Source organism: Fragaria vesca, linkage group LG2 (genome assembly GCF_000184155.1).
Source record: "Fragaria vesca subsp. vesca linkage group LG2, FraVesHawaii_1.0, whole genome shotgun sequence".
Lineage (NCBI taxonomy): Eukaryota > Viridiplantae > Streptophyta > Magnoliopsida > Rosales > Rosaceae > Fragaria > Fragaria vesca.
In genome coordinates, this window is record NC_020492.1 from 13,871,236 (window position 1) to 13,893,082 (window position 21,847).

General features: G+C 38.0%; 4 protein-coding genes across 4 annotated transcripts; 3 read left to right on the forward strand and 1 right to left on the reverse strand.

Annotated features, from left to right (window-relative positions):
* The first annotated feature begins 245 nt into the window (after nt 1-245).
* Nucleotides 246-7,152, forward strand: LOC101313269 (polypyrimidine tract-binding protein homolog 3-like). Its single transcript, XM_004290449.1, has 14 exons — nt 246-302; nt 3,033-3,101; nt 3,237-3,316; nt 3,400-3,481; nt 4,318-4,441; nt 4,738-4,802; nt 4,907-4,956; nt 5,049-5,090; nt 5,179-5,230; nt 5,335-5,395; nt 5,483-5,496; nt 5,992-6,099; nt 6,182-6,325; nt 6,558-7,152. The coding sequence occupies exons 1-14, from the start codon at nt 246-248 to the stop codon at nt 6,945-6,947; spliced, it is 1,338 nt and encodes a 445-aa protein (XP_004290497.1). The 3' UTR covers nt 6,948-7,152.
* A 1,747-nt stretch (nt 7,153-8,899) lies between these two features.
* LOC101309219 lies at nt 8,900-12,147 on the forward strand. Its single transcript, XM_004292466.1, has 8 exons — nt 8,900-9,022; nt 9,262-9,342; nt 9,432-9,520; nt 9,599-9,673; nt 9,859-9,920; nt 10,045-10,101; nt 11,412-11,672; nt 12,053-12,147. The coding sequence occupies exons 1-8, from the start codon at nt 8,900-8,902 to the stop codon at nt 12,145-12,147; spliced, it is 843 nt and encodes a 280-aa protein (XP_004292514.1).
* Nucleotides 12,148-12,968: 821 nt separating this feature from the next.
* LOC101313567 (60S ribosomal protein L3-like) lies at nt 12,969-15,661 on the reverse strand. Its single transcript, XM_004290450.1, has 6 exons — nt 15,631-15,661; nt 15,342-15,433; nt 14,867-14,977; nt 14,106-14,410; nt 13,576-13,985; nt 12,969-13,481 (listed from the first exon to the last, which is right to left on the reverse strand). Exons 2-6 carry the CDS (start codon nt 15,424-15,426, stop codon nt 13,223-13,225), a joined length of 1,170 nt encoding a protein of 389 aa, XP_004290498.1. The 5' UTR covers nt 15,427-15,433; nt 15,631-15,661; the 3' UTR covers nt 12,969-13,222.
* Nucleotides 15,662-19,418: 3,757 nt separating this feature from the next.
* LOC101313858 (ran guanine nucleotide release factor-like) lies at nt 19,419-21,805 on the forward strand. The gene is made up of 7 exons (XM_004290451.1): nt 19,419-19,556; nt 19,629-19,667; nt 19,742-19,879; nt 19,995-20,081; nt 20,706-20,753; nt 20,862-20,938; nt 21,432-21,805. The coding sequence occupies exons 1-7, from the start codon at nt 19,482-19,484 to the stop codon at nt 21,577-21,579; spliced, it is 612 nt and encodes a 203-aa protein (XP_004290499.1). The 5' UTR covers nt 19,419-19,481; the 3' UTR covers nt 21,580-21,805.
* The last annotated feature ends 42 nt before the right edge of the window (nt 21,806-21,847 follow it).

The window sequence follows — 21,847 nt, forward strand, 5'->3', positions numbered from 1 at the left end:
TGTTCTCTTAGTCAATTGGTCTGCTACACTTTGTTTAAACAGAATTAATAAAATTCTTTTCTTTTTCGAAAAGCTTAAAGCTTTTTGCTGTTTTTTTTTCGAGGGTTGGTGATTTCTGTTCGAGCCCAGAATGTGTGCATTGTTAGTGATAATGAAGTGTAGAGAGTAATTGGTTTTGCTTGCATTTTCTGGAAGAGCTAATATTTGTTGGGTTTTTTGTTGTTGTCGTTGCAGGACTCTCTACAATGACAGAACCTTCCAAAGTCATTCACGTTCGGAATGTGGGGCATGAAATTTCTGAGGTATGTTTCTATCCTACACTCTTACTAAGATTGAGTGGCTATTAAGTGTTTACTATGTGTTTTATTGGTGCATTGAAAGTTGTTTGATCGAAACCTTTTTTGAATGGGTTAAATTTATTGTAACCGAAATCATTCGAGTCACTTTATATGTAACGGCACGGTGCAACTCTTGCTTAGCTGCAAAATTTATGAGCTTTATTTTCTTTCCTTAGTTTTCTATTAGAACAATTACGGTTACGGGTGATGTCTGTCTGACCGATGCGACTGAATAGATGAAGGAGAGCTTTTGGATGCTATGGCATTCAACTCGGGGGGAATAGTTGCAAATAGATTGGCAAAATTTTTCAGTAGGGATTCGAAGGGACGTCCATGGCCTTGCTAGGGAGCTATATTAGGAAAAAGTTCATGGAGGTTTATGGTGTAGAGAGCCGGATGTTGGAAGGATTAATGCAGAACCTTCCTGCAGAACCTCATTTCCAGTGGCTCCTCTGGCAAACAGAAGTACGTTAATCCTTCCAACATCCGGAAGAGGAAAAAGTTCATGGAGGTTTATGGGAAAAAGTTCTTTCGCAAACAGAAGAGGTTCTGCATCTCTTCTGCAGAACCTCATTTGGGTCGTTTGCATCTCTTTTTGTTAAAATTGACCGGTTAGGAACCTGGGGGTCAAGTCTCAATATGATGTCCGGTGTTATGAGGATATTTTGTTTGATGAATTTGCTTTGGTGGAGTGGTGCTTTCTTGTTTGGTATTCATTTAGTTTGTCATTCTCTGTTCCCTTTACTTGGAGGGCTGCCAACTGTTTACTCTTTCCATCCAGAGTTTGTTTTGAAGAAACTTCCCATGCAGTTTTCTTGTCTCTTTTGGAGTGGGTAAAACAGACACATTATTTAGGCCAATACACTTGCATTTTGTCGGACAATATTTTCATTATTCTTTTTGGAAAGTTCAATGCTCGGTCTGTAAGTTATAGAGATAATTTCACAGAATTTAATATTTATTACACTTTTTTATAGCAGGGTTCTTGGGAGTTTTTGATTTTGTATGATGATAGAATGAGTTGATTCGAGTAGGGGAGAGAAAATGCAATGAGAACCTCATTAGGAATGACTTCTGGCTAATCAAACTCTAACATGACTTCAGTGGCATACAAGTGTCCTAAACTCTAGACAGTCAGACCTTGTCGTGTAAGACATAGCCTAACCATGTTATTCTACATTAATGGTTAAAAGATGTTCTTTATTGGGAAAAAAAAAAATCAAGCCACCTTTAGACCGTCTTATGCCAACAAAGCTACAAGCAGTAAACTTAAATGTATAAGCAGATAAAGATGAACTGAGCAAAGAGATAGTAAGGTAATTTAAAAGATTGTAATGTATTTACTTTTAAGATGTGGACTAACAGTTTATGTTTCGACCAGCCTTTATTCACAGCTAGAGCCTTACCCTTGGAATTTTACTTGGGAGGCTGCATCCGTTAGAGCTTGAACGGAAATCGTGTGTAATAATTTACTGTTTCAGAAAGTTTAGCTGTGTGCCTGACATCAGTAATTGTTTCATAATCTAGTAGTAACAAATAATTAAAGTACCTTAGGGGTCCTTGCGTTCCCTCTAGTTACGTACCCTATGGGAAGATGAATTATGATTGCTGTAGAGGAGATGCCTTCTTAGTGCCTATTGCCACACTAGTACGTACCTGATGGGAAGATGAATTGTGATTGCTTTAGAGGAGATGCCTTCTTACTTCTTAGTTCCTATTGCCACAATGGTATGGGCCCAGTAAAATGACTTCTGAAAATTCTGAATTTTTTTTGCTTCATTGCTTCATTGCAATGATGGTACTCCAAAAATCGTATAGAGTGAACTTATTGCGTGACCGGTTCAATTCTCTTGGGTAAAGAAAGAGGGAATTGGTGCCTGGAAGTTGTGTTGTGATGATAAGTTTTTTGGGTGGTTCGGTGTGAACAGAATAGTAGGATCTTTGAGGGAACTAGGGGCGAGGAAGAAGATTACTTGTGGGAAAAAGTTTGGTATTTGGCATTTCTACCGGTTATCTTATAAGATTGTGATGCTGCTCTGGTTTAGCTTCATGTCTCTGTTTGGTTTCCTCAATAATGTTTTGTTCTCTATTTTCTCTTAATGAAAGATATGGTTCTCCTCTATGCCTTAAAAAGGAAAAGAAAAAAAAAAAAAATGGTTCTCCTAACTGTTTGTACATGCACCTTAAACTCCATCAGATAATAAGTCTAATGGTGTTTCATTATTTTTCTTCAATTTTTTCTGCTTGGTAAACACATATTACCCCATAAACTCGCAATGTTGTTGCAAATTAGTATGCAATGCCTGAAAGCTCTAGTAATTATTAATTAAGGAATCAATAGGATTGGACAATGTGTACTTTTGTGCCCAGTGGACACATACCATATTGGTAAACAGTCCATCTGTAGGGTACTCAAATGATTCAGCAAGAGTTCCATATGGGTGAATAACAGAATTGATACAGGTCACTAATTGTGAAAGCTTCTATAGTAAGGAGGAAATTATATAAATGGAGTTGAAGTTGAGTGCAATCTCAGTGAGAAGAGGTGACCTGAAAATGTTTTAGCAACTGCTTTTGGAGAGATTTTCTCTCAACGTAAATGTATTCTTTATATATTTTATGATCGATTACTTTTGAAATGATTTGCTTTCATTTCTATCAATATATTTTTGATGGAACTTATGTTTGTTCCAGAATGATTTGCTTCAGCTATTTCAGCCCTTCGGAGTCATAACTAAGCTTGTGATGCTACGCGCAAAAAACCTTAGGTTTTTTTTTTTTAGTTTTAGTTTTTAATTGTTTTTATATCATTTGTACATGCTAAAGACACCTATTATGAGTTTACAACAGACCTATATTTGATCTGTTGATCTGTCATGTGAAATCTGCTGCAATTTGCAGGCTCTTATTCAAATGCAAGACACTGCTGCTGCAGTAAGTGCATTGCAATTCTATGCTAATGTTCAACCTGCTGTAAGGTATTAAGATGTTTTTTGTTTATGAGCACTCTGGTGTACACACTCTAAATATCATGTTACTAATATATATTATACTTATCTAGGGGAAGGAATGTTTATGTCCAGTTCTCATCTCATCAAGAACTAACAACAATGTATCAAAATGCTCAAGGACGAGGAGATGAGGTTGGTACCTTGTAGGCCTTGTATATATGTTAGAAGGTGATGTAATGATTGAATTTTTAAATTGTAGTACTTCTTGGGATATTAATACAGTACCACTTTGCTGTTTGTTATCATATGCTGTGGAACTATGACATTAGCTATTGTAGAAGTCTAGTATTATATTCTTCCGACTCAGGATGTCCATTGTAATCATGTATTGTTTTTTTTTTTTTCTAATATAGACAGGAATTATATTCAAATGAATACTTAATATTAGAAGGATAGACTTTTTCAGGTATATGGTTACTATTCTAATGGATGTACATTTTCATGTATAATAGAGAAAGCAAATCTACTTTACTCAAATGCTTATCATTGATTGATGACACTTTCATCAGTGGGTTGGCTACATTAACATATCTTTAATTGGTTAGGGTTATTCTGTATGATGTCCCTGATGAGTCCTTGTTCAGTTGTCCTAATGGTTTACCTTTTGTATCTGTGTTCTTTTTCAAATGCCCATAATCTACATTTAGTTATTTTTGTGGAGGCTTCTGTGTTTGTTTAGTTTCTTTAATGTTATGGAGGACACGTAGTGTCTTGGGCCGGATATTTTCAAGTGAGGTCCAGGAAAATACAGTATAAATTTTATTCTTGTTGTATGTAATGCCCATGCGTCATCTGCATCTTGTCTTATAAGAACCAGATAATAGGGTTCGTCTTCATTATCATTTTATAGGAATATTAATTTCATTATTATTTTCAATTCTCTCTCTATCTGTGCTTCTTTATTCATTCTCCTCTCTCCTCTGTCTCTATGCTGGTCTGCTGTTGGGGAACTCTCCGGGGATGCACAGCCAAACCGAATTCTCTTAGTTACGGTCCACCACATGCTATATCCTATAACAGTGGAAGTGCTGCATCAAGTTTTTTTCCCTCATGGATTTGTAGAGAAGATTGTCACTTTCCAGAAGTCAGCTGGTCAGCATCTACAAGTTTTCTCTCTCTTTCTATCTCAGTCTATACCTCTTTCATTGTAGATTACAACTGTCTAGTTTACTCTTGGTCCTTGGCCAGATGCTTATGTGCTTGTTTAGTGGTAAAGGTCTTGTGCTCATCGAAGATTAGTGATACAGTACATATAAACAAGTTAGGCAATACAAAAGTCTGAAATTCTATCTTGGATGTATGTGCTTTGTCTTCCAGAAAATACATGTTAATACAGAATCTTTTACTGAACTGTAAAATCTCTTCCGTCTGTTTGTGAAACTATGTAGGTTTTCAGGCCCTCATCCAGTATCAGTCCCGCCAAAGTGCTGTTGCAGCTAGAACTGCACTACAGGTATTTATTCATACATCCGTATTTCCTGTCAGCTTGTGGGACAGGCTTTTCGTGAGGTCTGCATCCTAATTATCTTTTAATTTTAACACATCTGCTCTTTATAGGGACGCAATATTTATGATGGTTGTTGTCAGCTGGACATCCAGTTCTCAAAGTATGTTTCAAGCTTCTGTAGTTATATTCTCATTTGCATTTGTATTTGGATATTGATGAGATTAATTTATGCAATTTTCTCATTCATATCAGCCTTGACGAGTTGCAAGTGAACTACAATAATGAGCGTTCAAGGTGGGTTAGAACCTAATGGTCACTAGTTATGTCTTTCTTTTCTTGCCTTGCTGTTAGTGCTGAATATGTTTCTTCTTCTCTTTGCCAGGGATTTCACAAATCCAAATTTGCCTTCGGAACAGAAAGGAAGATCCCCACAAGTGTGTTCAGCTGCATTTTGGTCTTTATCCTCTAGTTCATGTGTTGTATCTTCTCTAGTTGTTTGTAGCCCATCTAGTTTTACTCTGTTCATTTCGTGTTACAGCCTGGATATGGTGATGCGGGCGGCGGCATGTATGGCGTTCAAGCTACTGGAGCGAGGACAGGTACTTTGTTTGTCAAAGAAATATATTATTCATTGCAGCTTTGTGATCTGTATCTCTTACTGACATGTGTATGGTTTTGTGTTTCAGTTGGATTCCCACAGGTGGGTAGCGTTCTCGTCATCTTAGATGTGCATGAGATAATCCTGAGCTGGAGGATGTAATCTGCACTATTTTATGAAATATATAACTCGTCGAGGCTTTAGATTCTTTTTCTATCCGAAATAGTGAAATTTACATCCCTGTTGCCTGTTGTGTATTGTCTGTAGCTCATGTTTGATTCATTTTCAGTGCATCTGTTGTGTTTTTTTTTTTGGGGGGTGGGGGGTGGGAGTTGCTTATTCTGTTGGATGGTCTTGTTCTATATTGATCCTTATAATGCATGTATACTGCTTTAAGGCAATCACAAGCTCACAAATAGTAAGAGATCTGTTTGAGGATATTGTAGGGTATCACTTTCATCTGATATAGTGAAATTCAAGCTTCTACTTCATCAGATCATTTGTATCATTAACATGTGGCACATTAATTGGTTGTATATTTACAGTATGGATTTGCAAAATTATGTTGTTTACTTATTTTTTCACCCTTGGCTCTAGATGGCTAACGCAGCTGCAATTGCTGCCGCCTTTGGTGGAGGTCTGCCTCCTGGAATAAGTGGGACAAATGACAGGTGTACGGTCCTCGTGTCAAATTTGAATCCCGATGTAAGTGCTTCTCTTTCCTGGGTGTACACTCCATCTAGCTCTTATGATTTTAACGTGACATGTTTTGCGCTTTTCTCTTCAGAGGATAGATGAAGATATGCTTTTTAACCTGTTCTCCATCTATGGAAACATTGTGAGAATTAAGCTTCTCCGGAACAAACCAGATCATGCACTTGTCCAGATGGGTGATGGCTTCCAGGCTGAACTGGCAGTACACTTTTTAAAGGTAGCTCAAACTTGTCCTCTCTATGTAGGATAGTATATCTATTTGTGATGTTATTGGAGCATTTATGATTCTCTCTTAACTGTGATGGCATGCCAATCTCATTAGGAATTAGATCACTTATGTGAGTGATATATCTGTCAATTTTTTAACTCCTACTGTATTGAAAGCTGTTGTAGTTTTGTTTTTATTTTTCTTGTGAGGATACCAATACTTTTTAAAATATGTGAAATAGGGTGCAATCCTTTTTGGGAAGCGATTGGAGGTCAACTTCTCAAAGCATCCGAACATCACTCAGGGTGCCGACACTCATGAATACATGAATTCAAATCTCAACCGCTTCAACCGTAATGCTGCAAAGAACTACCGCTATTGCTGCTCACCTACAAAGATGATTCACTTGTCATCTCTTCCACAGGAAGTTGCTGAAGATGAGATTGTGACCCACCTAGAGGAAATTGGTACCATTGTCAACACAAAGCTCTTTGAGATGAATGGGAAGAAGCAGGCCTTGGTTCTGTTTGAAACTGAGGAGCAGGCCACCGAAGCCCTGGTGTGCAAGCATGCTACCTCGCTTGGTGGGTCAATAATCAGGATCTCCTTTTCACAGTTACAAGCAATATAATAATGTTATAGTTGCAGTAATAACAAGGAGGAGGTTTCTGCAATATCAGGGGTAAGGCCTCGTAATTGGAAAAAAAATATTTGTGGAGCTGACGGTCTTCTGTTGCTTTCTCTTTTCTTTGTATGGTTTCGGATTGCAAATGAATTGGTGGATCTGCATTTTGATCATTTATGGTCTTATTTATCTTTAGTGCTTGTATCAGATCAATTATCTAGGTTTTCAACTGTTTGGGGTAGGTTTCATTCTGAGAAAATGCCAAGTTTTGAAGCATAGGAATAGGGAAGAATTCCTTTTTGTTTTTTAGAAGAGGGATTTCTTAGTGTATATCTATTTTAATTCTGGTTAATCAAGCCATCTTAATTATATTGTCAATCTATAGCCAATTATGTTCCACCTAATTGGTTGATCTGCTAACTCTTGTAAATTATCTCCACAGTCTTCTTCTTCTGCCCCTCTACCTCCTTCACCTCTTTACCTCTCTCTTCCTCTCCTTCATTTCTCTCCCTCTCATGGACAAAAATATTGGAACTTTGTATTGTTTGGTTCTTCCTCCCTCCTCCCTCTTCTACTCTTTCTAAATTTATTTCTGGGACCTGATAGTGGACAATGGTATGGTTTGCATTTCGAGTCCACACATGTACGGTTTGGTTCTATGCGTGTAGGTGCATCTCGTCTTTGAACCCAAATCTTTGGTGCACATGACACAGCAACCATATGTGTAGAAAGGGAATTTGGTGTATTCGAAACTTAAAATTTTTGTTGGAATTTCCTAACTAGGGATGTGATGTTGATAATTGACATACCAAGTTTGTTTAAAAAGGGAAGTGAAATCTATACTCCTCAAATTGTAGTCCACTCTTATTTTTTATTTTTGGTCACTTATATTTTGTTTTTAGTGACTTAATTTTTGTCTTCTTTTAAAAATGACTAAAAATATAAATTGAGAGTATAAATTACAACTTAGGGAATGGATTTCACATCCTTGATTTGCCAAGTTTGTTCCCTCTTGTAGTGTATTGTTTGAAGAAACACGTATCAAACTCAGACTGCGATCCTGAAGTGTAGACATTTTGTATATACAATCGAGGCACAAAAGTTGGCAACTGTTGTTGATCATCATGTGAGCAACTTAAGATACGAATCAAGTTTCTAGCAATTTAAAGCTCTTACATTTCATAGATTAAGAAAGAGGTCCGACGCTCGCTCTTGTCTTGTGCTGGCTCGAGAGGTTGAGGGGCTAGCTAGGGTTCTCAGAATGGTATACGTTTCGAGTTAAGAGTGCATAGCTAGTAAGAATCAAACATAGCTTGCTAGACAGGTGTTGCAGTGCCTTAATTGAGAGAAACAGAGGTTCTTTTCTTCTTCTTTTTTTGGCTACAGAAGGGACCTAAAAGGCCCAAACAAAAGAAAAACAAAAAAACTACATACTAAATACTAGAGCAAAGTTCAGTTCTTCTTGCTCTAGTAACACCAGCAAAATCATCTAAAACAGCTTGAGCAGCATGAGCAGGGACATCAGCAAAAATGATCAAACCAAGATCATGGTTGATACTATCATTGGCCAAAGCATCAGCTACCATATTGTATTCTCTGAAAATATGATTAAGCAAATTAGCCATCATTGCAACACAACCATCAAGAAGAATTACATTTTAGAGACTACAGTGGACAATTAAATCTGACGGCTGTATCTGTGTCTTATACTTCTGATGAAAAAAAATGAATAAAAAAAGGGCAGTTTTCTTTAACAAAAATTAAAAAAATAAATAAAAAAGGTAAAGACTAAAGAGGGTGAGAGACAGAGAGTTTGAAAGAGTTGGTTGTGATTTTGAGCGGGTATTCAGGTATCACTTGCTTGACTGAAACAACTCCGCAACTTGCATCAACATTATTCTTCACCAAATCCAAAAGCTAGCCCTAACCCTAAAACTTGGTTGTTGAAATTTGAAGACATGGATCGGTATCAGAGGATAGAGAAGCCTCGGGAGGAAACGCCGATCAACGAGAATGAGATTCGCATCACCACTCAGGGCAGAATCAGGAACTACATTACCTACGCCACCACTCTCCTCCAGGTCCTCATATTCTATCTCTTTGTTATTATTTATATCTAGAGTTTCATTCTACTTGTAGCAAATCCATGGATTATATGCTACACTCTCATATATAGCCTATGATATTGTAGAATATAATCCATGGATTTGCTACAATCATTCATGAAACATCAGCATATAACATATATGGTCATAAATTTGGTCTACTTTAGAATGTTAAAGCAATGTTGGTGGTCCTAATTTTGTGTCTGATTTTACAGGAGAAAGGGTCCAATGAAATCTCTCTCAAAGCAATGGGCAGAGCTATCAACAAGACTGTCATGATCACTGAACTTATTAAGGTTTCTTGCAATCCGCGGCGCGATCATTTCTTTTAGTGTTCTTGAACTTCTAATCACACTCATTACAATTCTCTGGTTTTTTTCTTCAGAGGAGGGTTGGTGGTCTTCATCAAAACACCTACATTGGCTCTACTAATATAACTGACACATGGGAGCCCCTGGAAGAAGGCTTGAAGACGTAAGATCTTACGATTTTCTCATGATAGATAGTTTCTCTCGTTATTGTTTGAACTAATAAAGCGTCTTATAAATGCAGCCTGGAAACTACTCGCCATGTTTCAGTGATTACAGTTACTTTGTCCAAGAAGGAATTGGACACGTCCTCTACAGGGTATCGTATATATGCTCTTATTGTTAAATTTTTTAGATATACCTCTACTCCTCTATTATATCAATCTTCTACTATGCTTAAACATTCATCTCAGTTCATAGACACATTGAGACATCGGATAAGATTTAGTATTATTTTGGTATATGCATTATGTATTCCATTGTTTTACTTTTAATATGATGCAGGTATCAAGGACCTATCCCAGCTGATCAAGTGAAGCAATGGACTGAATATGATTATGAAGGACGTAAGGCCACATAAGTTAGGATCTTCTGTTTTTTTTTTTGGAATGAAAGTTAGGATCAGTTGGTCAATACATGCAATACTTTTCTAAGCATTATTACTTATTTTCTTTGCTGTTGTGCATGTAGAAGGACCTCCTAGTATGCGAGGAAGCAGACGTGGTCGAGGAAGGGGTAGAGGAAGAGGTAATAGACAATGGTTAAGATCCTGAAAGTGATTTTTGGGGTTATCTTGCTCTTTCAGCACTGGTGTTCATTGATTTGCTTATTCATTTGTTGTTTTGTCTCAATCACTTTTAAAACTTTATAATCATGAATGCAAATGTTTATTGGTCGACTCATACAGAATAAAAACCAAGTGAGAATATTGCTCAACATAAAAAGGAAATGTCTGTAAGTTGTGAAAGGTTATATATATATAGTTGAATAAATTAGTTTTAATCTCTTAGATACACATTAATACTAGATACTGAAACTTATATACTCCTAGAAAAGTCTATGTAGCTTATTTCTTTTTCTTTTTTAATTTTCAACAGTCACTTGAATTTTACTGAATGTGATAGTTATATTTTCAGATAATTTTTTCCCAAGTACAGTAATACACCAATATCAACAAACTTGATTTTCACTATTTCAGTAGCCTTTTTTAAAATATAAAACTATATATTACATATATATGAACGCTTGTGTTTGAAATATTTGATGTCCGTCAAATACAATTTCATACCAATATAAACGTATTGTTTTTTACATACCAATATGTGCTGGTGCACACTGCATTCCTGCCAAATCAAATCTACTAAGGTTTTCCAACTTCTATTGAAATTTGTAATAGTGTCATTTGGCTTTTCATACATTTCTCAGTATATGATGTTTTTCTCAGATTCATTAAAACATTGTAATCATGCCAGATCATATCTACTAAGTACCTTAGATTTCCAAATTGTTCTTCTTCTTCTTGTTTTTTTTATTTTTTATTTTTTATTTTTTTATTTTTTGTTTTTTACCAAAAGAGTAGGTAGCAGTTATCATTTTTATTTTCTCATGTTTTAGCTGTTTCTCACAGAGCTTTTACCAATGCTGTAATGTCTATTAATTTCATCTCAGTATTTGTAGTTTTGTACTGACTTGTCATGAATTTGCTGCATGATGATTATTTTTCTTAACAAATATGAACAGTAATCTACAGAAACTAATAGGTTTGCATTTGGCTCAAATGTTCTAAAAAACGCTAGGCGCTAGTCGGGTTAATCGGGGGATTAATCAGTTTTCTAGCTCTCTAGACGGAAACGGTGAAGCACCGCCTAGCACCTAGGCGGGGATTAATCGGCTCTAGGCGGGGATTTTTAGAACATTAGGCTCGATGAGCCTTTTTCTGGTGTGCGTTTACTCATATACATGTTTTTGCATTGTACTTGAGTCACTTGACTACTTACTCAGTTTTATGATTTGAAAAGCAGCAATAGCTAATATGATTTTGTTTTTTCTTTTCACAGGGAGTTATAGTAATGGAGTGATGGAATACAATGCTGATGGTGGTTTGGATGGTGGCCAGGGCTATGGTGTGTTTGATGGTGGTCATGGTTATGGTGGGTTTGAAGGTGGGCGTGGCTATGCTGGCAGGGGTCAGAGTCGTGGAAGAGTCCGTGGTTATCGTGGGCGTGGGCGAGGATATGGCAGTGGAAGTATGCAACCAGAATCTGGTTATACTGTCTATAATGATTATGGAGGTGGAGCACCTTCTGCTCAAATTCGTGGTAAGCCTTGAAATTGTGTTCTTAAACTCCACCATTGCTGTAGTTACTTTACCTAAAATCTACAAGGAAAATGTACACTCGCCTCTGTACAACAAAGAAACTCTCTCCTTCCATGCTTCCTCTTTTGGAAGATTAATTGTTGGAATAATTTTATTTGCATACTAAACTTTCGGATCACTAGGTATTAAGTGTTATTGTGTTCCCAACAAAATTGATGTGTTGCAAAATTCTTCAAATAGAAAATCTTATGAGAATGGTGAAATGGAATTAGCCTTGTTCTGTTGTTGGTGGCATCGAGCTCTTCGGTGCAGAAGTGCATGATATTTTCTTGTTCTACCTGCAACTTCTCGAAATTACCACCTTTTCTTGGTGTCTTTCAGGTAGAGAGCGCGGACGAGGCAGGGCAAGAGGCGGGGGTCGTGGTGGAGGTGGTAGATTAGATGGACCTATCCAGAGTGTTGTGTACTCAGGATGAGGTACCAAAGCTGGTTTTGGTTTCAGAAAGTTTTGGATGCCTGCTCTAGGGGCAAATGGGGTTTGGGGTAGAACATACTGGCTTCAGTGAAATGCTGTGTGACAGTCATGCTTTTGTAGTTTGAAGCATAGAAATTTCCTTGTTGACATTTTGACTGACCAAAACTTGAACACTGTACACGTTTTCTCCTCTAGAATAATAGAGCGTTTCATTCACTTGCTCTCTATTCAACTATTCATCGGTCAGAGCGTTTCATTCACTTGCAAAAGTTTTGGGTCTGACTTACCACGTTTACCCCAAGTTGACTAACTGGGATTTCCAAACTGGTTTCGCATTTTGCAAGTATGATTAGTAAACATTTTTTTTTTTTTTTAATAAATACTAGTGACTGAATTTGGCTTCTCTGCTTAAATTGATGTTGCTTATATTTGCTTAGAATCTCTATAACCATTGGATTCAGTACTCTGAGGTCGTCACATCATCCAATGGTTATAAGGATTTCAAGCTAAACAAGCAACATGCATCCGGAGAAACTTATCTTCTAATACTTCTTGATCAACCTACTGTTCCATGTCCTCTCTTCTTGTACCACAAACGAAAAATGATGCTAAAAGCTTCACTAGCATGATGCCTAGGTTTCACATCCTCGAATCCATTCCTATGGACATGGAATGTAAAAACCCCATAGACTCCCCTCATTCGCTCTAGTAACTTTCAAGTTCTCAAACCATACATCCACTTTCAGACTAGAACTTAACCAGACCAGTATAAAATCAGGCATGCAGTTATCCACCAACACACTTCCTTTTATGACACAAAGTGCAAAACATGCAACAGCCATTCACCATTTCTATAATTATCAAAACATAAATCTAAATCTTAAAGTAGAATTGTACTCGGTTTTAATTTAAAAATAGGATCCTTGAAAATAACAGCTACAAAGCAAACTTGATAATCATCGTTCAATATCCTCGATACTTGAAACAGCGATAAATAACAAAACTGTTGCAACATAAACTCCCATAGAAAACTAAATGCTGCCAAAGCCATTGATACTTTCAAACAGTTATAATCCCTATGCCTTGAGCCGTCCATAGTACTTCTGTTTCTCCTGTGTGGTCTGGAAGCGCCCATGCCCAAACTTTGAGGAGGTATCGATGAACTTGAGTTTGATGTCCTCAAGAGCAAGGCGAGAGGTCTGCTTGAGCAGAGACTGGCGGAGAGTAACCACCCTCTTCTTGGGTCCAACACAGCATCCCTTGATCAGAATGTAGTCATCTTTCACAACACCGTAATGAGGGAAGCCACCAATTGGGGTGATGTCTTTCTCAGTCCTGGATTATAATCAACCAAGTCAGATATAACTGAAGTCAAGTAATAGAAGTACAAAATAGAAACATCAACTCAAAGAGAAGTGAAGCTACTGACCTGTCAAACTCAGTCACAGCAGTGTGTGATTCCTGTCCAGCCTTTCCAAGCTTGTAAATTTTCTTGTTCATTTCAGTACGGTGATGGTATCCATTCTGACCAGCCCTGGCAACTGTGAATGAAACTCTAGCAGGATGCCATGCACCAATACAAGCAACCTTACGCAGACCCCTATGGGTCTTACGTGGAAGCCTGGTGACACCCCAACGAGTAACAACACCCTCATAACCTTTACCCTTTGTCACACCAATAATGTCAATCATCTCATCTTTCTGGAAGACAGCATCAATAGGGATTTGCTTCTCAAAGAAGCTTTTGGCAAATTCAACCTTTTGAGCAATTGTGCCTCCGTTCACCTGGATCTCCATGAGATGTGCTTTCTTCTGCTTCAGACCCTTCATCTTTCGAATCTGCCCATCAACATTAAAACAAGTTGTCAGTAAAGTAACAAGTAGGAGCTAGACACAAGTTAAGATATCAAATGATAGTCAATTCTAAAAATAACAATCAAGTCAGAGTATCAACCATACCTGGGTGTGAGCCAAAACTCGAATAACAGTAGAATATTTAATCAGTTTCTCAAACTGTGCTTCAATACTCTTCTTTCCTTCATCAGTTTCATAGGTCTTGGAGTACTTTGCAAAAGCTTTCTTCTTGGACTTGCACCAGTTCTTGTAAAACCTCCTCTTAACCTCCTCACTGAGATGCTGAGCCCACACTGTGTTCAAAGAACGAAGGCCACGTGGGGTTTTCACATAACCCACAACACCAACAACAACCATTGGAGGAGCCTCAATGATAGTGACAGCCTCACATGTCTCCTTCTTGTGCAGCTCTAAGGAAGTCATTAAAAATGTAATAAGAAATTATGCACTAGAAGTTAATATAAAATATGTAGAGCTGATGAAAAAAGAAATCCCTCAGGAACGCCTGATTTCCGCCTGGACAGCATGAACACAATCAAGAATGGTACTCAACCCCAACAAAATCTTTGCATGAGGGAGCACCAATACTGTAATTTCATGCATGTGTCTAAGATTACTAAATTTTTCATCATTGGGATATGCATGAAAAATATCACATTATAGATTAATTCTCTATTAAGCAAAGAAATATCCAAGGCTGAATGCAATGCATATCATATTGGCCAAGAAACATAAATAATGAACTTTTAGTCTGTTCATGAGAACTTTAAATTACAACTCCATTGAAAAGCACATGAGAAAAGGTATGCTCAAAACATTAACAATGAGAAATATTATCAACCAGACCCAATTGGAAGGTGGCTTACTTGATCCAGGCTTCTCAACATCCCTGACAATGTGAGTCATCCCAGCCTTGTAACCAAGGAAAGCAGTCAGCTTGCAGGGCTTGGATGGGTCATCCTTGGGGAAAGCCTTCACTACATATCCACAAGACAAACAAACAATTAATACAAATACAAACTTTGAGAAACACAAGAATAAAAATCCAAACATACAAACTTCGAGAAAAACATCCAAACTTTCAGGGCTTGTACTCGGGCATTCATGAAAGCATTTAAAAATCCTTACAAACATGAATCCCATTCTATAAATTCATCCGGACAAAACAGCAAAACAAAAGTTGTATAAATTTGATTTTGGACAAGCTACACATGCTTCAGAAATCAACCAGAACACAAATCGGTTTTCAAAAACATTCCATAAAGAACATAAAATAATAATATGAATCAGACTGATCACAAGCAAACAAGAAAAACCCGACACGAAAACAGAGAAATATACCTTTTCCTCTGTGACGAGCAGCTCGCTTCCTTGGAAGAAATCCAAGGGATCCATGCCTGGGGTGCTCGAACTTCCTGTGAGACATTCTCCTCCTTCATTTGTTCAACACACAAAATCAAATCAGTATAAACAAATCACAGTATCTATTAAGACTGATAAAAGAACAAGTTGTTTCACAAATTCTGATAAGAGTTTCAACCACGAAATGAGGTGCTGATGAAAAATCAAATGAAATTTCGTCGGAGATGGAACCCTAAGAACCCTAGTTTTGGTGAAAGAGAGAGAGAACCTGAGCTTGAGAGAGCAGCGGCGAGCAAAATAGAGGGGGAGAAAAAAGACTAGGGTTTAGTTGGTTATATAGTGGAGTATTCTTCATACGAGGGCCTCAACTTTCTTTATTTCCAGCGGAAGCCCACTTTGTTTTGACGGCCCAAACCCTAGAAAGATCACCCTTTAACTTTTTTTTTTTGGGCCGATTTGGTTGGTAAAAAAGAGAAATTTTATTAACACATCCCTAAATACTAGATACACATCTCTTTTTTTTTTTTTACGCAAAGACGGGCATATAACCCATTGTATTAATAGTCGCAACCAGAATGGCACCGATACAGACCCCAACGAATTGAGATGATTCACATATCATAACATTGTACATTATCGCTTATCGACGATGAGCCTAGCAAGCTATAATCTAGCCCTACATAGAGATAATTTTGCATGAAAACTTCTGTCGTCAAGATGCTCAATTGCGGTACAACAGGAAGTGATCACTATCTAGATGTAAAAGAAACATCATAATTTACAGGCATCATAACCTATCTAGATTCCTAGAAACTTACATAGGAAAATAGTTGGAAATAAACTAGTAAAAAAACTAATTTAAAACCCTAGTGGCCCAAAAAAATGGGCTTAGCAAATTAGAAAAACTAGAAAACTTAGAAAGGGCACAGAAGCCCAAAGCCCATGATAGGCCTAGCCTAAAAGCCCAAAGCCCATGATATAACCCTTTAGATCAAATTAAGCATAGATATGTATCTCATGACAAGAGTCAAGAGTGATTATAAGGGACCTGGAGATTTTATTGATGAAAACATTCAAATCAAAATTGAAAAGGGTTTTAGTTAGAATCAATCTAATGCTAAGCATCAAGAAATGAAGGCCTAAATTGATTTCCCCAGATGATGCATAGAACTCAGACTCCCCGTTATCCCACTCAACTTCTTCCACTCAACTTCTTAATCTCAAACCATAACTTAATGATTATAAAATGGATCTTTCTTCTTATATGTGATGAGTGTTTTTGAATTACCAAAACAGATATGTAATAAGATGCATCGATGTATGGCTGAATTTTGGTGGGGAGATTCAGAGAGATGGAGGAAAATTCATTGGGTAGCTTTGAGTAAGATGTGTGCTCCTAAAAATGAGGGGTGCTCGATTATAGAAACATGGAGGTTTTCAATCAAACTATATTGGCCAAGCAAGGGTAGTGTATTCTTCATCAACCGGATTATCTTGTCACTAAGCTAACTTGCTACCTTTCCAAGGCTAGCGAGTGTCGCACGGTCCTCTTTGCACCCTCGCAAAGTCGGCCTGTAACAGGTGGTATCAAAGCAAGAACACGAAAGGCCAATTAGTAATTCCATGCTGTTCACTTTTTGGATAGGTATCTACAGGTGATTCATATGTGTGACGTAGCTTAATGAAGGGTAGGGACTTGCTGTTAAAAGGTGTGAGGTACCAAGTGGGTAGTGGTACAAATATTTTGGTGGGGGATGATCACACCTTTGCATTTCATCACACGTCCAGGCCCATTCACAACACGCATCCAATGTTCAATATGTAAACCTGCCCCGAAACCTCTTAAGATTCACCATTACTCAGGCTATTCCGATCCTTACACTCATCTAGAGTATTTCGAGTCAGTCGTCAAAGGAAAGTACCATGATGACGCGGTTCTTTGCCATTTGTTCCAAGAAACCCTGTCTAAGGATGCAATGTCCTATTTTTATGAATCTCTTCCCCGAACTCTATCGATTCTTTCCAAGAGCTTCAAGATGCCTTCCTGAAACGATTCCAACTGGTAGCTGATTTGTTTTAAAAATTGTCAACATTTTCTTAACCTCGTTTTCAATAGCCGAGTCACATTGCCTAAAGACTTTGCCTAATCACAAGTCAGGAAAAGAAAGAATATCAGAACAGGATTTCAACTTTGAACAGTCAAATCTCGGCTTGTTCTCTAACTTCATACAAAACAAATACAAGTACAAAATCCTCGTAGGCTTCCATAACCTAGCTACGAACAGCCACGCACGCACAAACTCGAGATCTCGAACTGTCGAACAACTATAAATACCGAAGGCTATAAACAACCTCCTGACGACGGCCTTGGGGAACTTGTGGCGTCTGTGGGTTAAAAGATCACTCCCAAGTGCGAACGTCCTAATCCTAGCTCATAATATCATTATCATCACACACACGGGGTAAAACATGACACCTACGCATAAAAGATCATGCTCATCACAACCGGGTCAGTTGTGATCGCTCCCTATCACCCATCTTGTGTCCGCACAAGTTTTCCCTTCATCATTCGAACAAATTCTAATTCAAACAAGGAAAATTCCTTGATCGCAGAGTTAGGACGCTCCTCAGGGGTCTACCGTCTACCAAGAGGCCAGTTCGCAAGAATGAAGCTCAGTTGATTATAAAAAACGAACACACTTACGCAAAACTTAACATACGAACACACTTATATGAACGCTTTTACTTGCGTCTTTTCACTTAAACTCCCCAACCAAGTCATTCTTCTTACTTGGGGACTTGTTGTAGGAACCTATGTCAAGCGCTCTAGCTAAGCCTTGCACATGTGTTCTCTATCTTCAGCCTAATGTTGAGCACCTCATGGCCGTACACGTGGATGCACGGGTGCAGTCTGATCTTGAGCATGCTTGTGGAAGCCTCCTTCCGAGGAGCGAATGATAGTTGTCCTCGACAGCTGGCGCCATCTGCCAAGACAAACCCCACCTCTCCGCGCCTATAAATAGATGCTTTGCCTCACCTTCAAATGTAACTTAACTCATTCCCTACTTCTCCTTCTCAATTTGTCCGCAAATGGCTAACTTGAGCTTCGGAGGGGGTTTGTCCGGATCCATCCAAGCGCCCTTCTAACCTCGTTTTCATCTTGGAGGAATCCTTGAGACCAATATCTTTTGCAGACAAATCCCTGTCGAGCGGGTCTTCATCCGATCGACTAGCAGATTTTTTATCCCATTTTCTTAACCCCAACATGGAGGATGCCATTTGATTAGTGGCAAGACGGCTGGTGTGGATGGAGGGGTTACCATATTATTTTCTAAATAGTTCTTGGAAAGTAGTGGTATGAAAGTAACATTGAGGCTCCGCTGACTTTTATTGAAAAATAATTTGATTTCTAGTATTTTAGATGGACCATGCAAGCATCAAAGCTAGTTGTAAAGAAGATTTATCAGACAAAGCAAACAATGATTTTATCCAAGAAAGAAAAGATATGCCTTGAGCAAGGAATATCCTATGATTAGCAAACTCCCACACTTGTCTAGCAAAAGCACAAGTAGAAAATAAATTATCGATAGTTTTTGTAGGTGTATTACAAAACACACACATAAGGAATTTTTGAGTTGTAGCGCGAAATAAGAGATTCGTAGCTTCAACACATTTGAAATTACAAGTCCCTCAATATTTTAGTTTGTGATTAGTGGCAGGTTCAAGCCTATTGATTCTCAATGTCGTGATTTCGAAAGGTATATGTGTCGTTTAGCTATTAATATTTTGTATTTGTTTTGAAATTTATAACTATTTGTATAAGATTATGAATGTTTTGGTATTCGTTATTCCTGTTTCATCTTTTCAAAACTTGTTTCAGTTCAGTTAATGACAAGGGTTGGGCCCTAACCCGGCCCAAAATACTCATCGGCCCAGCTCAGTTTCAAAATCAGCTTTCGTGATTTTGACGCGGTCGTCAAATTGAAGCTGCTCCGGAGGGGTTTGTATATAAACGGCGGTTACCACGAAGAGGCGCTAAGCTTTACTTTTGAATTCGCAGAGGTAACGATTTCGAAGCGCGATTTGATTTCTGTTGAGGAACGACGTCGTTCAGTGGACATGGCTCAGGAGAAGTACTCTCAGCACTCTTTGTTCGGCGGCGCCATTTCTAGCCTCTTTCCTGATCGATTTCAGGTTGGGCTTTTTTCTTTGGAGTTTCCATTTCTTCAGTTTAACTGATGAACCTGTGCACAAACGCAATTACAGGATGTGAGCGATGATGTCCGTGAGGTTCCTGATCACCAGGTTTGTTATTGGTTTCACAAATTCTTTCTGTTAGGGTGTTGTGGATTTTCTGTTTATGTTATTTGTTGTTGTAGGAGGCGTTTGTGGACCCGGCCCGCGACGAGAGCTTGATCTTTGAGCTGTTGGATTTGAAGCCTGAAGTTGGGGACAATGGAAGTGCTACCTGGTTTCTTCAGGACCTTGCTACTGAACAGGAGGCTGAGGGAAGTGTGGTGAGTGATTTTTGACTGTTGGATTACGAATTTTGTGGTTCAATTTGGTTTTTGCAGCTGATTTATCAATGTGGTGAATTGCAATTTAATAATTTGTCTGCCGAATTGTCTTCAGTTGATTGAGCAGTCGGGAGTAGTGGAGGTCCCTGGACTAAGTTACGGAAATATACCTGCTGTTGTTACAACTGCAGTTGGCCAAATGGTACGCAAATTATATTGCATTTGATTTCCGGGTGTCTATTGATTTTTCCCTCCTTTGTGTGGTTTATATATTGCAAACTACTTTTTTCAATGATATTGGTGATGATTAATTGTTACTTCTGATTGGCCTGGTGTGTAATCTTTGATTATGTATGCCGGATGCTTTGCTACTGTATGGCTCATTGCCGTTGCATCTTACTTCCATTGCTTGCTTATCGGAATCAGCCATCTAAGTTGGTTTCAAATATCATAGTAAAACAAAAAATGAGAAACAGGACATTGACTCTCTCTATCTGATGTCGATTTAAATTTTGGAGATGCATATTCCTAATTAGCTTTGATTTCCTTACTTTACCTTTATATTGACTCTGGCAGATTCTGTTAGTGTTTTTACTTTCAGTTTGTCTCTTGGAATTTGGTTTCAAGTTGTTCAATAATCTATACTGTAGAAAACATTGAATCATATAATAAACTCTCTGAAGATTGAATGGCTGATAGTTGATTGCTTGCAATTTACTGAAGAGATGCATTTTTCTTACTTATTATTGACAACTGTTTAGCATGAACAACAGCAGCTTTTCTCAACTCTTGAACTCTACTTATATGCTGTCATTCTTGTATGTAGGCCATCTCCAAGGAGCGACAAGGAAGGGATGCACAAAATACCGTGAGGGTATGTTTCTCTCGTGTTCTCCAGCATAGTAAGCTGTTTCAGGATATCCTGATTTATGTTAATTGTGGCATATATGCTAATTAGAGTCTATTGTATTGAGTCCTGCAGGTCTATGTGGCAAATCTACGACTTAAGGGAGTTTCTACAGATGTGCTAATTACTGCATATGAACCCATTCATATCAAGTAAGTTTCAGGAGTGAGTGGTTTGTTGGTTACTATATATATGATAAACAGATCACCTCATAGAAACAAAGATGTCTTATTCTGTGTGCTTACTGAACACAGATATTCTATGGACAGATCTAGTAAGATTGATGGTAGACCTTCCTGAATATTATTGGGAAGTGGGGGTGCTATCATCAAAGATCTGGACCTAGAATTATGGTGTGCTTGCACATCTATAAAAGACCCACCTTGACAATCCTTAAACACCTTAACGAATCTAGTTCCAAGGGAGTCTTCCCCGGGCACTTTTCTATGAAAAGGAATATGATTGCTCTGACTGGGAAAATGAATAAGGTTGCTTTGACTAGGATTTAGAATCAGTGTCATGAGTTGATCAGTTAGGACAAAGAATTTGGAACCTCTTATAGTTTTGTAGATGTAAACTCTTTTTTGAAGATTTGTTGTCACTTGTGCATTCTAACGTTGAAATGCTTGTGTGATTTTGTTGCAGTCCTTTGAGCGAAAGTGCTAGCACAGTCGGCTCCAGTAATGCTGCTCCAGCATTACATTCTGGGCACGTGCCAATGGTTGAAGTCTTCAGACTTGCCATCTCAAGCTTCAAAGTCAGTGACTGGAATCTCTTTGGTTCTGGGCCATGAGAGATGTTTCAAACATTTACCTCCTCCAGAGTTTTAGGCTAGTTTCAAACCTCTCCTTTGCATTCTCTTTTGCTATAGCTGATTCTGATAGTATGATGTTCTCACCATATGAAGTGGTCGATCAGTGATTGCAATGTATGAAAAACAACCGTACTTGAATGTAGTCTTGGTCATTTCATTTGTGTACCAAGTAATTTCTCAATATATCAGTTACTTTGGCGAAGACACACATAAGGTATTTTTCAGTTTTTTAAAATTTCTCTTGAAA

Bases quoted from the DNA above. Each gene is read 5' to 3' on its own strand.
- LOC101309219 (XM_004292466.1), top strand. From the start codon at position 8,900: ATGGATCGGTATCAGAGGATAGAGAAGCCTCGGGAGGAAACGCCGATC. The intron at 9,674-9,858 runs GTATCGTATATA...AATATGATGCAG, and splicing joins TTGGACACGTCCTCTACAGG to GTATCAAGGACCTATCCCAG. The intron at 9,921-10,044 runs GTAAGGCCACAT...TTGTGCATGTAG, and splicing joins TGAATATGATTATGAAGGAC to AAGGACCTCCTAGTATGCGA.
- LOC101313269 (XM_004290449.1), top strand. From the start codon at position 246: ATGACAGAACCTTCCAAAGTCATTCACGTTCGGAATGTGGGGCATGAA. The intron at 3,482-4,317 runs GTTGGTACCTTG...GGGGATGCACAG, and splicing joins CTCAAGGACGAGGAGATGAG to CCAAACCGAATTCTCTTAGT. The intron at 6,100-6,181 runs GTAAGTGCTTCT...TTTTCTCTTCAG, and splicing joins TGTCAAATTTGAATCCCGAT to AGGATAGATGAAGATATGCT.
- LOC101313567 (XM_004290450.1), bottom strand. From the start codon at position 15,426: ATGTCTCACAGGAAGTTCGAGCACCCCAGGCATGGATCCCTTGGATTT. The intron at 14,978-15,341 runs GTATATTTCTCT...GTGGATATGTAG, and splicing joins TGCTCGTCACAGAGGAAAAG to TGAAGGCTTTCCCCAAGGAT. The intron at 13,986-14,105 runs GTATGGTTGATA...GTTGATGGGCAG, and splicing joins GAGTTTTGGCTCACACCCAG to ATTCGAAAGATGAAGGGTCT.
- LOC101313858 (XM_004290451.1), top strand. From the start codon at position 19,482: ATGGCTCAGGAGAAGTACTCTCAGCACTCTTTGTTCGGCGGCGCCATT. The intron at 19,668-19,741 runs GTTTGTTATTGG...TTGTTGTTGTAG, and splicing joins GTGAGGTTCCTGATCACCAG to GAGGCGTTTGTGGACCCGGC. The intron at 20,939-21,431 runs GTAAGTTTCAGG...ATTTTGTTGCAG, and splicing joins TATGAACCCATTCATATCAA to TCCTTTGAGCGAAAGTGCTA.